This window comes from Strix aluco, chromosome 7 (assembly GCF_031877795.1).
Source record: "Strix aluco isolate bStrAlu1 chromosome 7, bStrAlu1.hap1, whole genome shotgun sequence".
Lineage (NCBI taxonomy): Eukaryota > Metazoa > Chordata > Aves > Strigiformes > Strigidae > Strix > Strix aluco.
In genome coordinates this window covers 25,988,445-26,004,926 of record NC_133937.1, presented here as the reverse complement: position 1 = coordinate 26,004,926, position 16,482 = coordinate 25,988,445, and the positions used below count along the sequence as shown (strand labels likewise).

Here is a 16,482-nt window from a genome sequence, read left to right as displayed (position 1 = left end):
CTCCCCTAGATGAAAGTCTGTTTGTTGCTAGGGAGGAGCAGCCCCTGCGAGGCAGGAGGTGACGTGGGACAAGCAATTGCAGATTAAAGTCCCTTGTGGCAGGGGTGGAAGGAAGGAGCAGCAGGATGAGGCTCCATGTGTCAGACATACCCCGGCTCCGTGACCAGGCACGCAAGGCTGAATAAAGCAGCTCCATCCTGTATCCCCAAGGAAATCTGGCCAGGGCAGGTCTGTGCCTCCAGGGACTGATGGAGAGGCCAGGACAATTAGCCCCCACCAGGCGAATCCTACACCACAGAGCTCCTATTAGCATGTCCATGCTGCAATTGTGCTGCTGTGAGCACATCCCTGCACCCCACGAGCCGGAGGAAGAGCCCCAGGAGGTGACAGCACCCCGAGGGACTCTGGGCTTACTGAACAGGGGGTGCCAGAACAGAGCCAGGCCAAGAGCTGTGCATCCCCTGCCCGTCCCGGGGGAGCCGGGCTGGACCGCAGCCGTGTCAAACGAGCTGGGTTTGGTTTCCTCCCTCCCTTGCATCCTCCAGGCGATTTTCTGCCTGCGAGAGCCCAAACACAGGCTGTTCCAGGGTACCCAGTCCTGCCCCGCGGCCACACCAGGAGGCTGCAGGGCAGCTCACGGTGCCCACCCTGCCTTTCACCCCTGATAGTTTTATTTTTTTTTTTCCGTTCCCCCTTGCCTGCCACATGTACGTGTCACCCCCACCAACCCCACGTGAGGTTTGGCTCAATGAAGCCCCGTTCGCGCTGCTGCAAAGGCACCTCCCGGCGAGGGTAGGCTCAGGGCCGGGCGCTGCTCCTGCGGCAGCTCCGTCCCCGCTTCCCGGGAGCCCGGGGGACACGCGCGGGCCCCGCCAGCCCCCCGCACCCACGTGTGGGGCCGAGCCGACAGCGGGGCGGGCCCTGCCGGCGCCGCGGGAAAACGCGCGGCCGCCCCGCCCCGATTGGGCGCTTCCCGCCAGTGACGCCCCGCTCCGCCCCGCCCTCCCCGCGCCGCAGGGCGGGGCCGGCCCGCCTCGCCTTCGCCCGCCGTAAAGATGGCGGCGAAGCCCGAGGGCCTGCCCGCTCTCAAGATGGCCGCCCCGCCCTCGCGGCGGGGCGCCCCCGCAGGCCGCTCTCCGCCACTTCGCGAGCCGCCGGCGGGGAAGGGGTGCGCTCCCGGCGTGCCCCGCGCGGAGCGGGGCGGGGCAGCGCGGTAGCCGCCGGGAGCTGTAGTGCGGGGCGGGAGGCGGTCACGTGCCGCGCCCGGCAGTGGCCGCGCTGGGAGCGGAGGCGCCAAGATGGCGGCGCTGCGGGGCGGAGCGGTGCCCGCCGCGGCCCGGGCTGGGGTCGGCGGCGCCGCGGCCGCGGCCGCTCCGCGAGGGCTGGTAGGCGGCGGAGCCCTGCGAGAGCCGCCCCTCCGCGCCGGCAGTCCCCTGCAGGTAGGCGGTGGGGAGGCGCGGCGGGCCGCGCCGTGACACGTGGAGGCCGGGGCGGCTCCCGCGGCGGCGGCACCACCACGTGTGCCGGGAGCAGGCCTGCCGCGCCGGCGGTGGCGACGGCGGCGCTGGCGGGCGGGGCGGCCCTGCATGGGCTGGTGGGCGCCCCTCCCGCAGGCTGAGAGGGGGTGCCTGGTGCTCTCCCGCCGGGGCGAGGTGGTGGCGGCACCGGGGCGGGGGGGCCGCGGCACGGCCCCGGGACCCGCCAGGGCGGGGGTCTCGGTGCTCCCCAGCGGGAGGTGACACCCAGTCTCTGGGGAGTGGGGGACCGGGGGGGCGCTGGCCGGCTCCCCACCTCCCTTCGGTCTCTCCATCGCGGCGCCGCCCTCCGCCACCTGCGGACGGACGGGGCGGGGGGGGGGGGAGCGCGGTTTGGGACACTGACACCCGCCGGTTTCGGTGACAGGAGCTCCGGGTGGAGAACGCGGAGCGCTCCGGCCCGCTCCGGGGCGGGGGAGCTTCCCCGAACTGCACCGGTGGCTTATCCCGGGGGAAGTGGGGGATTATCTCAGGGGAAGCGTCTCCCGCTCCGGGGCAGGTCTGGGGCGCGGTGCTGCCGCCTGTGCGCGGCGTCCCTGATACCGCCGGTGTCACCGGCCCCGCTGGGTGTGGATGGGGAGCACGGGGGTGCAGCACCCTTGGGTGGGACCTGGGGGCACCTGCTCTGTGCGTTGGCTGGGATTTTGGGGAGCCCTATGCTTCTGCCCCTTCCAGGACGCTCCTGCCTGGCCGTGGGGCTGCCAGGGGAGACCCCCAAACGCAGGCAGGGGGACACTGAGCCTGTGTCGCCTCTCCTGACGTGGAGGGAGCGGTCTGCGTTTGGGAAAGAGAGGTGTGTTCCCGCCTGACGCTTCCCGAAAGCAGCTGAGTAATCCACGGAGCATCCTTTGCCCGTGCTGCCCTGGCCGGCTGGAGCCCCCCGACTTCCCGGGCTCACCCCACGCTGCGGCAGGCAGCAGCCCCGTGCCCTGGCTGGCAGCTCCAGCCAGGTGAGAGCTGCCTTGGCAGCCCACCCGTGGCCAGCGTGGGGAGGATGGTTGCCCTCTGCTTGGGGCGTAGCCCTGGCACAGCATGCCGGGCACACGTGTCACGCGTCGCCAGCATGGCTTGGGTGGGCAGCGGCCCGCAGAGGCCTCGGCTGTGCCTGCCGGGTGCCACAGCAGCGAGCGCAGCCTCCCCTCTCTGGTTGGGTGCTGCAGGACCTGGTGGCCATGCTCAGGCCATCTCAGTCTTAAACTGTTGGCTCAAATCCTGTCTCCCCGTGTGCCCGAAGCTCGCTCTGGGGCTGTAGGCATCCTCCCTTCTCCCCCACAGCGCTGGCTGCTTGGGCACGGTGTGGTCTGAGCCCAAGCCTGTCCTTGAACATCCCTGTGACCCGCAGCCTCTTCCCTGCTGTGCTGCTGAGTGTAAAAGAAACACAGGAAGCTGGGATGGCGTGGAGGGTGTCCCCCCCTGAGCTAGGGGGTACAGGGGTCCCTGGCAGGGAGGAGAGCAGGCAGGGATGCGGAAGCAGGCTGGGCTGGTTCGTACCCCCACCCCGACGACGCACAAGTGGTGAGGGCTGAAGGAGGTGCCCGGCCCCAGGTGGATCAAAGGGAGTCCTGGGGGAACGCAGCCTCGTTCGTCAGTGACTCATGGCTGTGGGACTCCTTGTTGCAAGGCGCTGAGTCAAAGGAGTCGAGGAGGGCTGTGGAGATCGCCTGCCCTCCCTCCCTTCCATGCTGTGGGCAGGAGCTGCGGGAAGAGGCCGGTTTGAGTGGGAGGATTTTGCTTCCTCCAAATGTCCAGTGCCGGTCATGGCTGGAAGCCTCTTATTAGATGCTGCCTTTGGGGAAAGCCAGCCCTGGAGCGAGATGGGCAGGGCCGTGCAACCCTGGGGCCATCCCCCAGACCCCCTTGCTGTCCGCAGGCCAGGGTGAGCCGGCCCCCTGCGTCCCTCGGCTGCTGACGCTCCGCGAGATTCCTCCCGCTGTCTCCTCCGGCAGTCCGGGCGCATCTGCCTGCCGGTCACCGCTGACTCAGGGCTGCACGCCGGCGCTTGGCAGTGCTGAGCGTGTGAGCCTGGATGTGATTCCCTGCTCCTCCCAGTATCTCCAGGAGCATTGGCTGGGAATCGTTGCAGCCAGGCTGCGCTGTAGACGGCTGCCAGCGGGGCTCTGCGCCGGGCTCTGACCGGCAGCCAGAGCCGGCCGAGGGAGGGGACTGGAGATGCTGAGCGGTAAAACTGCTTCATAGCCTGATCTGCACGGCAGGGTGGAGCGGTGTCACTGGTGGGCTCCGCTTCCAGGCAGAGAGCTGTGGAAAAAGATGGCCTGGGCTGCTGAGCAGCCTGCAGAGCCTCAAACCACTGCAGGCTCCTGCTCTTTGGGGCTGCTGTGTCGGCATTCAGTAACAGGCTGGGGAGATTTGGGATGGGTGGGTGCAGGGCATTGCCGTGGGGGCCCTGGTGTTGATTCCCAGCCTGGTCCTGGGAAGCCTGTGCTCCAGGGTCACGCAGGGCTGTGCCATGGCCAGAGCTGCCTGCTCTGTCTGATGGAGGCAGGTCTCTGAAGAGCCCCAGGGACTGGGGGTTTGGGCATGTGGCTTTGGTGCTGCCATGTTTTAGGAAACGCCTATTTAGTGAAATGCCTGCTCTCCCTCCGGTGAAGTTTTCCTCTTTCCAGAAGAGGATTTCAAAGTACACGCAGAGATAGGGAGCGTTTTGTCCTGCATGGGCTCAGGCTTGCGCAGGCTGCGGAACCTACATGAAACACAGATGAGCCGCATCAGATGCGCATCCCCCGTGGTTTGGCCAGTATCTCCCCATCCTGCTCCAGGGGGAGGACAGCTTGCTGTCTGCTCCCTGCTGCTTTGGGAAGGAGATGTGCTTTCCCAGGGCTCCGTCCTTGGTGCCCTTATCTTCCCCGCCTGCGTTATCTCTGCCTAAGCCGATCTGCAAACAGGAATTCACGTCCTGTCTCGTGCCAGTGACACGCCTGCACTGCCGTGCCGCTTCTGGCAGAGGCTGCGTGTCCGACAACTCTGCTCAGCTGAGGGCTGCAGCCCCTGCCCTCACCCGGCATCTTGCTTTTCCTGGCCGCCCTACAGCACTGGGCTGCGTGGCACTGTGGAGTGTGGTGCAAAGACCTTTCCGAAGTTATCTGGCATTACCCGAACTTCCCTGGAGCTGGCTGGGGGACTGGAAAGGACGCGGAGCTGGGAATTTGAAGGAAGAAGAGCAACGAAGCTGTTTTTGTCCTGGATTGCGAGCACAGCCCATGCCCTCTTGTAGCCTGCAGCAGAGGTGTCGGGGTAGGGCCCCAGCAGTAGCAGCTGGCTGTATCCCTGTTGCTGACTCTTGCGCTTTTGTTATATGAATTTCGTAATGTTTTTGGGCTTATCTGAAGCGCCGACAGTCCGAGTTGGAGGAGCGCGTGACAGTCCGTAGGGTGGGGGGGAGCCTGCCTCTCCCCTCCCTGTCCAGCATGAGCGATGCATGCTGCTGGGCAGAGCCTGGGAATTGCTGGGGGTTTAGAATTCATCTTTTCCAATCACACAACTGCAGAGTGAATTGGGTGGGAGTTTTCAGTGTGGAGGCATCCCTGGTAGTCAGAAGAGTCTCGGGCTGAAAGAGGCACGGGGCTTTGTGCAGTGGGGTGGAGTGGCCCCAACCTTTCCCCAAACAGCAAGGGGAAAGGTCCCCTGTGCCATCCTCTGACCTGCAGCGCAGCTGTGTCCCGCCTGCCTCCCATGCCTGTTTGGGGGTGTTGGTGAGCTCAGCTGCTGCTTGCAGCACAGGCTGTCGGGAGCCCACGTGCGCCGCAGAGGAGATCAACACTGGTAGTGGTGCTTTGCAGAGTGTTTACCTGGCTCCCCGTGCTCCTTGACAGTGCTTTTCCCTCGAGGAGGATGACCTGAACTTAACGTCGCTGGATGCAGAAACCATCTTGGAGGCTGAAGAGATCCTGGGGACGATGCAGAACTATCTCGACTCCTCTGTGATCTCCATCATCGAAGACCTCTCTCTGAGCGAGGTGGGAGCCCACACGCGGGCGTGGGAAGTGGTGGCTGGGCTGGCTCTGGCCATGGCATGGGTGGGGGTGGTGACAGCGTCCCCTGTGGCTGTGTCCCACCACCCTCTGAGGCTGCCACTGCCCTTGCAGCAGAGCAAGGCCTGCCTGGATGCGCAGAACGAGCTGTCCCTGCTGACAGCCATCACCGAGATCCTGGACAGCACGGATGATGAGACCCTGTCCCCCTTCGACACCATCATGGACGCAGAGCTGCTGACCTCGCCTCGGGAGCGGGAGAATCCCTCGGTGAGTTGTGGGGCAGACCCCAAAACGGGTGGGAAGATGCTCAGGCAGGGCTCTGCCAGGTCCTGGCACGAGGGTGCCCTGAGGTGCCTACCACCTTGTCCCCAGCACCCTGTGATGGTCCGTCTGACCAGCAACGTGAGAGAAGGGCTGAGCCAGCAGTGGGCACCCCTGGGGCTCTGGTGTGGGCTTAGAGGGGCTGTGCCTTTGCCTTGGGTCTTGGTGTGGAGCCAGAGATGTGCCAGAGGCTCCGGGGAGCAGCATGTCCCCCTCTGCCAGGACTGTGCACATTGTGGGTGAAACAGGGCTGAGTTTTTGCTCCCGGGCTCTGCAGGGGATGTGCATGACCGCTTTGGGGCCAGGGGTGTCCTGTCCCCTCCAGCAGGAGAAACCTGCTGCTGCCTCATTCTCTGTCTCCTTTCCAGTTTCAGAAGTTTCTCAGCTTATCTCGTCCATCGCTGGAGTGTGAGAGCCCTGCCCTGGAGCAGCCCAAGGCTCTCAGGTCTCTCAGCAGCAGCAGCAGCATCTCTGTGGTTGGGAAGGTGAGCAGCTGAGCAGGGGAAGCTGGAGGAGCGGTGTCAGGGTGGTGCTGGGGTAACTGTGTCCCTGTTGCTGGCCCCTGGCCCCTGCCTTGCCGCCTGGCACAGGCATCCTCTGCCAGAACCGATGCTTTTACAGGGCACCAGTGGCTGTGGGAGCAGGGCCTGCCCCAGCTGGTTCGTGCTGTGGGACTGAGGATGCTGTGGATGCCCCCATAGGGGTGGCAGGTTTCCAGCTCTATTGTGTCTTACTGGGAGGGTCAAACGTGTTCTAGCTTTTTGTCTGCCGTGGGGCTTTGGTGCAGAGTTGCAGCAGACCTGCGTTTGGCTGTGCCTGGGGGGGCTCTGGTAAAAGCCCAGGAACTGATGCTCAGTCTGGTTCCCCTTCTCAGACCGACACAGACATGGCTTGGGACCGTGTCACTCATGGCCTTGAGGACCCGGTGCTGCCAAAGAAGCAAGTCTGCAGCACCCCGAGGGTGGAGAGGAAGATGGGCCGGTACTGGGCCCGAGAGCAACCCTTGCCACAGCGCAGCGACGGGGAGGAAGAGGAGGAGGAGGCTGCCTTGAGCCCAGAGCTAGACAGCAGCATGGAGGCTGGGGGGTTCTGTGTGAGCGGAGCTGGGGTGGCACTGGAGGAGCGCGAAGACCCCTGCATCATCAACACAGGCGACGTGTCCCTGAGCGAGCTGGTGAAGTCCATGCACCCATACTGCCTGCCCACCTTCACTGTGTGCCTGGACCCCGAGACTGAGCCTGTGGCCAAGGAGCTCCTGAGCGGTCCTGTCTTGCTGGAAATTGTGCCTGGTGAGGGGGAGAGCGTGGAGATCCCTGTGGTCCTGCAGCCCTTGGCTCCCAGCTTCCCCAACCTGGAGCCCCAGCTCCTGGGAGTAGAGGAGGGTACAGGGGAGTCAATCCCAGAGGATCAACAGCTGCCAGGAGCTCCAGCCCAGGAAAACAGGGTGGAGGAGGAGAAACTGCCTGGGAAGGAGCCCTCCTGCAGTACCCCAGAGAGCACGTCCCCACCGGAGACAGCAGCACGCGGAGCCTGGAGCCCTGACAGCAGCTCCCAGCGCAGCACGGAGGCCCCAGCGGGTGGCAAACGCGAGGGCTCCAAGAAGGGACGTGGCCGTGAGAGAGCAAGGAAGAGTCGGAAAAAGAAAGCTGAGGAGGACCAAAGTGAGCAGGCCAGGCCAGGCAGGGACAGCGTGGCCCACCGACTCCGCTCAGCCGGCTCTGGGCAGCCCCCGAGCCAGCCTGCCGGCAGCCGGCGACGGGCAGCGTGTCCCTCTGTCCAGGTCTCGGACTTCCTGGCACAGCAGCTGGAGCGAGCCCGGAAGGAGGGGCAGATGGAGCTGCGGACCGAGCAGGCACCACGGCCACGGGGCAGGCCCCGGAGCACAGCGGGGGTCTCCCTGCTTGAGAAAGCGCAGCGGGAGCTGCAAAAGGAGCTGGTGCTAGAAACGGTGAGCATGGCCCCGGAGAAGGCTGAGACTGTGGTGCCTCTGGAGAAGACCACACCAAGTGTGGAGGAGCAGCCAGCAGCTGCATGTCCCGGCCCTGCAGACCAGGCTGAGGGCAGGGGAGATGCACAGCCGGCTGCCGGACAGGGTGACGGAGTTTCGGAGGCTGCCTCTCCACTCCCAGAGCGAGATGTGGGGCTGGAGCCCCCCCCGAGCCTGCCAGTGACAGAACCGAGTGAGGGCTTGCCTAGGGAAGCCAAACCCAAGGCCTTGAGCCTGCGGGAATACCGCATCCGCATGCTGCACCGCCAGCCCAGCCAGGGCGGCAGGAAGGATGGCGAGAAGCAAGCAGCCAGCAAGTGGCCCAGCGTCCCTGAGCCTCCGACAGAGCTGGCGGAGATCCCCTGCCTGGTGTCACCCGTGCGCCCTGCCACCGAGGTGGCCAGTGTGCAGAAGAGCCCGGAGAAACCCACCAGCCCTGCTGCTGTCCCTTCTCCTGCCAGCAAAGCTCCCACCGCTCTGGCTTTGGCTCCGGCACCTGCCACGGCTCCGGCACCTGCCACGGCTCCACCACCCCCATCAACACCAATGCCTTTTGTTGCACCAAACGTGCCCCCAGCCGCTGGGGTGGCCCCTGCTGGGATGCCGCCAGCTTCTGCCAGTGCTTACACCCTTTACCCACCAGTGCCTTCCTGGCCCTGCTTCAGCCCGCAGCCCGTGGGCTGCCATGGTTTGCCCCCGCCGCCCAGTGCCAGCTCCTCCAGTACTTTTCACATGGTGCCTGGCCTCCCGCCTCCAGCCATGGCCTGGCCCCCGCCGGCTGTGCCACCCCCGCCTCCATTTGGCCCCGGTGGCCCCTATGCCCCGGTGGGGTGGCCACCACCATCGTACTGGCCAGGAATCCCCATGCCACCTCCGGTGCCTCCCCTGGCATACGGGGACCCCGGAGCGGCGCTGCAGGGCGCTGCTGCCTTCCCAGCCAGTGGCCACCCCAGCACGGCCCTGCTGCATGGGCAGGCTCCCGCCGCCCCTGTACTCAGCTGCCCGGAGCCACCGGCCTTCCCTGCCCAGCCGCCCGCCACTCCGGTCAGTGAGATGGGGGCTGCGGGTGGCCCGGCCAGGCCAGCGACCAGCAGGGTGTCGGACCCCAGGAGGCAGGCACGGCTGGCGGGGGAGAGCTCTCTCCCCAAGGCCCCTCCGGCCTCAGCCCCTGCCCAGCCCCTGGCAGCCCCTTTGGCTGCTGCTGCCCAGCCCAGCAGCGTCCCTCCTGCAGCTCCAGCCCAGCACACGGCAGCCCCCCAGGCTGCCCCCTCCCAGCCTCTGGAGGAGCCCCAGGCTGCGACCCCCACCCAGCTTCCAAAGGCCCCCCCAGCTGCCATCTCTTGCCCTGCGGAGGTGTCCCCTGCCACTGGCCCAGCTGCAGAGTCCCCTGGCACCCACCCGACGGAGGAGGCTGCAGGGCCGGGCAAAAGGGCAGTGGAGAAAACCCTGCCGGAGCCCAAGGCAGCTGCTGGGCAGGAGCCGACCAGCCAAAAATCCACCTCCCAGGCTGTGGCACCACCACCGAAAGCGGGTCGAGAGAGCAGCCTGCCCTCCAAGGCACCCGCCGCGCGGCCGTGGAGGCACCAGCCGCTGCTCTGCCCGGCACAGCCCAGCGATAGGAGCAAGGACATCGTGCAAGCCTTCATCAGCGAGATCGGTGAGCAGGAGGGCTGTGGGGTGCTGGGCTGAGCACCGCCAGCCAGCAAGGCAGCGGTGCTGCTGGCAGCCCAGGTAGCGGGACCGGTTCCTGGCGCTTCTGGGGGCGAGGGTGGCAAAGCTGCGCCTGCAGCCTTGAGGTTTCTTTCCAGCGCTCTGCCAGGATGTTGCCTCCAGTGGATGGTCTGGGCTGGCTGTGCCCAAACTGGTCCCTCCTGGGGCTGCAGAGCTGGGTGCTCCTGTCCTCACTGTGGGAGATGCGGAGCTGCTGCAGGCTCTGCTGCTGCTTCTCCTCGCCAGCGCTCGCCCCATCACCTGGGGAGGCTGATGCAGAGGGAGGATGTGGCTGGGGTGCATCCCTGTGGTGCCAGGAGGGTTTTGGCTGACCTGACTTGCTGTGTTCTCTCCCTGGCCCAGGGATTGAAGCCACCGACCTGTCCAGCCTGCTGGAGCAGTTTGAGAAGTCTGAAGGTGCGGATGCAGCGTGCCATTCCCCACAGGGCTCCCTCCGTGCCGTGCCGGCCTCCCTAGGCTGCCTGTGCTCCCTGGGGTGGGAGCAGGGGGCTGGGATGCTGTTGCCTGTGGGCTGGCGTTACCCCGCCTGGGTGCCTTGTCCCAGGGGTCTCTGCCCCTGTCTCCTTCTTGACCTGTGAAAGCAACCAGGAGTCCTTAGGGTGGCCAAAGGGGTGGTGAAGAGCATGGGAAGGAAAGGGGATGTGCTGGGTTTGGGATGCTGTGAAACTTCTCCCCAGCTGTGCCTGGGGTGGTCTGTATGTCCCCCCACATGCAGGGTCCATCCCTTGCCCTCCAGCCCTGGCCTCTTGCCACCCTCACCCACCCTCTCGCTCTCTTTTCAGCCAAGAAGGAGGAGGGTCCCGTGCAGCTCCCTGAGGACAGGCGGCCAACGGGGAGCTCCGGGTGAGTACGGAGACCTTCGCAGCCGGTGCCCCAGTGTGGAGCCTGGCAGAGGGCTGAACCCTGCCTTCGGCAGGGGCACGGGGCAGCTCTTAGTCCTGGCAGGGTCCAAACTGCGCCAGGGGCTGTGTCCACTGGCCCAGGAGGAGCTGAGCCCCTCGCTGAGCTGGGGGCCAGAGCTGGCACTGAGGGGGAAAAACTGGGGGAAGCGGTAATGGACACAACTGGGCTGTGCAAGTTCCATCCTTGCAGCACTCTGAGATCCTTAGTCCCTCTGGCCTGGCTGGTGGGGCAGCTCAGGTGGGTTCCCCAGGCTTGGGGACTGGGGCTGGGCTTTGGCAGCTGCATTTGACAAAGCTCCTTTCCCCTTCTCAGGCCTGAGACTCAGCAGGACAGGAAGCCCCCGGATGGCCTGCAGGCCTCTGAGCTGGCCAATGTGGCAGGTAATGCCTGGGGCGAGGCGGGGGAGCCCACAGTGTCCTGGCAGAGGCTGTCCTGGGACTGGAGGAGACTCTGGGGCTTGAGGGAAGCTGGGCTGGGAGGTGGCCCCAGCTGGGTGGGTTGCAGCAAGGGGCTGCTCTTGAAAGCCCTCCGGTGTTCTTGCAGGCCTCACCCCCCCAGCAACACCCCCCCACCAGCTCTGGAAGCCATTGCCTGCTGTCTCACTGCTGGCCAAGGCCCAGTCGCCCGGGTCTGCACCCCAGGAAGGGCCCCAGAAGACAGCCAAGCTGATGAAAGCCAAGCCGCTGCCCCCAAGCAAGCTCCAGGGGAAGAACCTGGCGCCGGCACCCACCAGCTCAGCCCCCAGCCACGTCTGCTCGGGAGACCACGACTACTGCATCCCAGGGGCAGCGCAGCCGGAGAGCAACGGCAGCCCCGGCACGCAGCCCCGGGCCGAGGGTGGCTCCCGCTGGAATGTCAAACACCACCGGGACATCACTATCAAACCCATCTCTTCCTTAACCAAACGGACGCTGGACCAGCCCAAGCCCACCCCGCCAGCCCCTGCCACCACCGTGGGGCCCAACCAGGAGCCTCTGGGGACGGCCTGCCTTGCCCCCCTGGATTATCGGACTAGCGTCCCCAACAAGGCCACCGCCGGGTGCAGCAGTCCCCCCACCTCGGTGCTCCTGTCTCCAGCTGCATCCCCCTGCCGGGACCAGGAGCTGCGGACTCCCAGTGCCCAGCCCAACCGTGCTGCTGCCAAGAGGTCCCTGCGCTGCTACCGGAGACCCCGGGACTCGCCCAGCCCCTCTGCCAGCAGCTGGAGGGCTGGCCGGAGCCGTGCCAGCCGCTCTTTCAGCTCCAGTTCGGATGGAGCTAGCGAGTCCTCATCTTCATCTTCATCCTCGTCCTCCCGATCCCGGTCACGGTCGTTCTCCCCACCGCCCAAGCGGTGGCGAAGGTAAGCGGTGGAGTGTCTGTCTGCTTGTTCTTTGGGCCATTGTCTGGTGGCTGGTCTTTTGTGAGGGTGCCCAGACACCTCTATGGGCCTCCTTGATGTCTGTATTTGATCTTTTTGTTCTTGTGGCCCTTCTGAAGGGGTGCCTGGCTCGCAGAGACTGGGGGGAGCTGCTGCAGCACCCTGCCAGTGGGTGTCTGGCTGAACCCCACGTCTGGGCAGGTGTGCCACTGCTGAGCCAGGCTTCCTTACTCCTGGAACACCATGGTACGAGTCCTTGGCTGCACCTTGGCTTTTGGATGCTTTTTCTGGGGTATTATTGCAGGTGTTGGTGTTTGTGCTGTGAGGCTGATGCAGCCCTAGATGTAGAAATGAGGAGCCACAATGGAGCCCTCCAGGGAGCTGCTGGAGGCAAGCAGAGAAAAACCCGTCTGGCTCGGCTGCCTCAGGGGCTCCCCATGCTCCTTATGGAGGTCGCTGTGTAGGAAAGTGGGGCGTCTTGGTCTCTGCGGAACATGTTTCTTTTGGTGTCCTTGTGCATCTGAGTGATGCACAGCCTGTCCCAGCTGGGGTGGGAGGCACTGGAGCTGGTGAGGGATCCCTCATCCACCCTTCCCTGGGTGTTCAGCTGGTTCTGGAGACATCTCAGGTGACTGGGTGTGAAGGGCTTGTGTCCTGGTTTTGGCTGGGATAGAGTTAAGGCCCCTCCGTCGGTGGCCGGTAGGTGTGAAGGCTGGAGCTGGAAAGAGCACGTATATAGTGCCATGTCCCAGGGATGTGCAGCTCAGGGACTTGCCCTGTCTGGCTTGGCTTTCCAGCAAATGCAGCTGGTCCTGTGCTGGGAAATGTCCCCACAGACTGTGGCATTCTGACCTGCTGTTCTCCAGGACAGTATGTGGCAGTACCAGGCAGCACGCCCCACTCGGGGCCTGGGTTTGCCTATGGTGGGGACCACCCGTGGGCAGCATGTTTAGAGAGGGACCCTACTGCTGGCTGGAGGCAGCACAGTTTGATCCCAGATGGGTTTCAGTGCCTTTAAGCTGCCTTTAAGCTTTGCCTGGCCCTGCCAGAGAAGCTCGTGCTGGCAGGAGGCTGTGGGCACAGAAGCCCAGCCCTGTCCTGGTGCATGCTACAGCCTACAGTGTGGTTGGAGACATGTATGGTCTCCGTTTACACAGCTGCGGAGTGCAACGCGGATGTGATGGCTCCAGCATCATCCTGTGTGCTGTGTGGGGCTCAGCATGGCAGCCCCAGCTCCTCCTGGGCCTCTGCCTGGTCACAGCCATGTGCTGCATGGTTCCCCCATGATTGTTTCTTGCTCTTCAGAGGCTGTTCCTGTTGTGAGCCTGCTCCCTTTTCGCTGCGGTGTTTAGAGCCAAGTGGAGCAACATCTCTGTAGTGTCATGACTGCCCTGGCAAACTTGGGCAGAGGTTTCTGTAGCCCAGCTCACCCTGGGGATGGGTCCTGTCGGAGTGGGGTACTGGGTACCTTGGAGAGGACGAAGGTCTTCTTCTCTGGAGCCTTGTGGTGCTGGGCATGGGGAGGGCTCGGTGCTGAGCTGTGTCTCTCCTTCCCCCAGGTACCGCTCAAGATGTTCCCACAGCTCCTCCTCTCACTCCAGCTGTGGGTCATGTGGCAGGTCCCGGGACAGGTCCTCATCCTCATCATCAACATCCTCCTACTCGTCCAGGTCCACGTCCTGCAGCCAGTCCCGCTCCCCCTCACCCTGCAGGAGGAGTAACAGGCGGAGAAGGTGAGCGTGGCCACCCTGCAGGGGTGTGAGCTCCCCACAACCCACCTCTGGGCCTCCTGTGTCCCAGGCAGGAGTGAACCCACTCCTTCAGTATCTCCCTTGTGTCTGGGATCACTCTCTTCTGGCACCCCCTTGACCCTGTAGCTCATGTGTCCTGTTTCTGCCCTGCCAGATACAGTTATGACGCACAGGACCACTACCAAAGGCAGAGGATCCTCCAGAAGGAACGTGCAATAGTGAGTGTTGGACAGCTAGGAAACTGAGGGTGGAGATCTGGGGGTCCCCAGCCTCTCCAGAAATCTGTGGGGTCACAGCCTTGCAGGCAGCATTGCTGGGAGGCTCTGGCAGGGCATGGTGTGATGGGTGGCAATGCAGGGAGGGTGCTCGCTGCGAGAGGTCCTGCCCTCCGGGAGGGCTCAGAGACACAGAGTCCCCCCATTCCCATCTCATGGGGCGGTGCGTCCCTGCCCACAGGAGGAGCGGCGAGTTGTGTTTATTGGCAAGATCCCCAGCAGGATGACACGGTCGGAGCTGCGGCACCGCTTCTCTGTGTTCGGGGACATCGAGGAGTGCACCCTGCATTTCCGCTCTGAGGGGTAAGAGCTGTGGGGACATGGGGCAGCCCCTTCTCAGGGATGGCTCCTCTTTTCCCATTCCTCAAGGGGATGGAGCAGGCCAAGGGGGGACAAACATACTGTGTTGCTGCTGATCTCCTTCCTTCTTCTTTGGCTCCAGAGACAACTATGGCTTTGTCACCTACCGCTATGCTGAGGAAGCCTTTGCTGCCATTGAGAGTGGGCACAAGCTGCGGCGCCCGGACGAGCAGCCCTTCGATCTGTGCTTCGGCGGCCGCCGGCAGTTCTGCAGGAGGAACTATGCTGACTTGGGTGAGTTGCGCAGCCCCCAAGTTGGGGGGTGGCACCCTGGGTCCTCTGTCCTTCCCAGAGGTCTAGGGGTGTCCCCATCCTTGGGGTCAGTCAGGCTTGGCTGGGCAGGGCCACATCCAGGGATAGTCCCGCCCCACAGGGAGGTTGGACGGGGGCTCCCCGTCCCTCCAGCGCTGTGGTGGAGGCCAGGTCTGGTTCTTCATCAGCCCATCTAGAGGTTGACATGTGAAGCGAGATGGAAAGGAGTTGCTGTAGGGATGGCTGGAACTGTGCTGGTGTCCCCATGGCTCAAGGCAGCCTCTCACCATGTCTTCCAGACTCAAACCGGGAGGATTTCGACCCAGCCCCCGTCAAGAGCAAGTTTGACTCCCTGGACTTCGATACGCTGCTGCGGCAGGCACAGCGCAGCCTGCGGAGGTAGCGGCAGGCGAGGCGGAGCGCCCGCCCCCACTTTTATATTCAAATACAAAAGACAAAAAAAGTATGGAGAGAGAGAGAGAGAGATGGGGTTTTTAAGAAAAAGAAAAAGGAAAAAAAGAAATTTGTTTTATAACCAATATTTAAGGAGGACGGGTCATTTGCCTTCGACCAGAGGGGCCCAGGCGAGTGGCAGCCCCAGGCTTGCCCCAGCCATGTAATAAATGCGGATGCCCAAACAGCAGCGCTGCCTCGTCTCCTCCTTCGCGTGGGCCATTCCCAGGCGTGGGCTCGGGCTGTGCTCCCTCAGGACGCCGGGGGCTCTGTGCTAGGGTCTGACCCTGTGGGAGGTAGGACACGTTGGGGACTGGGTGCAGGAGTGGGGTGTCTGGGGAAAGTGGGGCAGGACTGGGGTCACTGAGCCCCTCCGAGGGGTCTGTGACAGCCCCCAAACGGCCTGGCACGGCGTCAGTGCCTCTGAGGACAGGCAGTGCACACCCCTCAGACCGTCTGTCAGGCTTTGCTGGAGCGAGGACTTGGCACCCCAGCCCCGAGCACCCGGCAGGGTTTTGGGGCTACCTGCATCTCCCATGGTGGCCACGGAGGGGCAGTGCAAGATCCTCCTCCATCACTGCTCCTGCTGTGGGCTGGGGTACCAGGGGCTCAAGCCCTTGGCAGGAGCACCCGCAGTGGTCTGCCCGTTCTGAGGGCAGCATGTGCAACTGTGATGTCTGCCAGTCCCCTTCAAACCTGCTCGTTGTTTTTGCTCCAGCTCACCAGAAGGAAAGGGATCTCTGAAATCTCATCTCTGGGCGACCCCTGAGGGAGAGGTGTTGGTGTGACTGCAGAGAGGTTACAGGTATCCACAGGGGGCAGAGCACAGCGGGATGATGTCTGGCAGAGGAAGGATGGACAGTGACAGGGGATGCAGGACGCCTGTCCAGGCCTCCCAGTGCGCTGCAGCTTCACGGAGGAGGAGGGTGATCCCAGGCAGCCCCCAAGGGGCCATGCCTGGGCCTGCTGCCAAGCATCTTTCCTGCACTTCTCCCTGAGCCAGCAGTGCCAGGGCCCTGCACCCCACTCTTGTGCTGGCAGCCAGAGAAAAGCCCTGCCTTGGGCTGCTCCTGGGCTGGGACAAGCCCTGGGATCCTCAGCACCACAGTGGGGCTGAGCTGGCTGTGCTGACTGGGAACCCAGAGATGGTATCGAGCACCCCGGCTGCAGGACTGGGACAGACTTGGGCAGGGTGCAGTGGTGCTGGGCCCCCTCTCAGCACCCCTTGGGGTGGGGGAGCCTGCAGCTGCTTGGCTGGGCTCTGCAGAGCTGGGGGAGTGTGGAGGGAAGGGATGGCCCCCCTCAGGGCTCTTCATAGTGCCTGGGGTGGGAGGGAGCTGGTCAAAGTCCTCCCAGACCCCTTGCTTGATGGAGGCAATTCCCGCTCCTCTAGTAGGAGAGCAGGGAGGGGAATAGCAGCAATAAACCCGGGGGGGGCGTTCAGCCAAGCTGATGCTGCCATTTGGATCACGCTCAGGCCTCTGAGGCCCTTTGGGAGTGTGCCTGGGGTGTGCTGCAGCAGCAGTCTTATGGTCTGGGATTAGCACAGCACCTGGGGTCCA

At 64.4% G+C, this 16,482-nt stretch overlaps 1 protein-coding gene across 1 annotated transcript; it reads left to right on the top strand.

The window, feature by feature from the left end:
- The first annotated feature begins 1,298 nt into the window (after positions 1-1,298).
- PPRC1 (PPARG related coactivator 1) lies at positions 1,299-15,110 on the top strand. Its single transcript, XM_074831095.1, has 14 exons — positions 1,299-1,439; positions 5,366-5,509; positions 5,639-5,794; positions 6,217-6,333; positions 6,723-9,492; positions 9,909-9,962; positions 10,349-10,409; positions 10,782-10,849; positions 11,013-11,811; positions 13,389-13,562; positions 13,735-13,798; positions 14,037-14,158; positions 14,298-14,449; positions 14,767-15,110. Exons 1-14 carry the CDS (start codon positions 1,299-1,301, stop codon positions 14,868-14,870), a joined length of 4,926 nt encoding a protein of 1,641 aa, XP_074687196.1. The 3' UTR covers positions 14,871-15,110.
- The last annotated feature ends 1,372 nt before the right edge of the window (positions 15,111-16,482 follow it).

Bases quoted from the DNA above. Each gene is read 5' to 3' on its own strand.
- PPRC1 (XM_074831095.1), top strand. From the start codon at position 1,299: ATGGCGGCGCTGCGGGGCGGAGCGGTGCCCGCCGCGGCCCGGGCTGGG. The intron at 9,963-10,348 runs GTGCGGATGCAG...CTCTCTTTTCAG, and splicing joins GCAGTTTGAGAAGTCTGAAG to CCAAGAAGGAGGAGGGTCCC. The intron at 13,563-13,734 runs GTGAGCGTGGCC...CTGCCCTGCCAG, and splicing joins AGGAGTAACAGGCGGAGAAG to ATACAGTTATGACGCACAGG.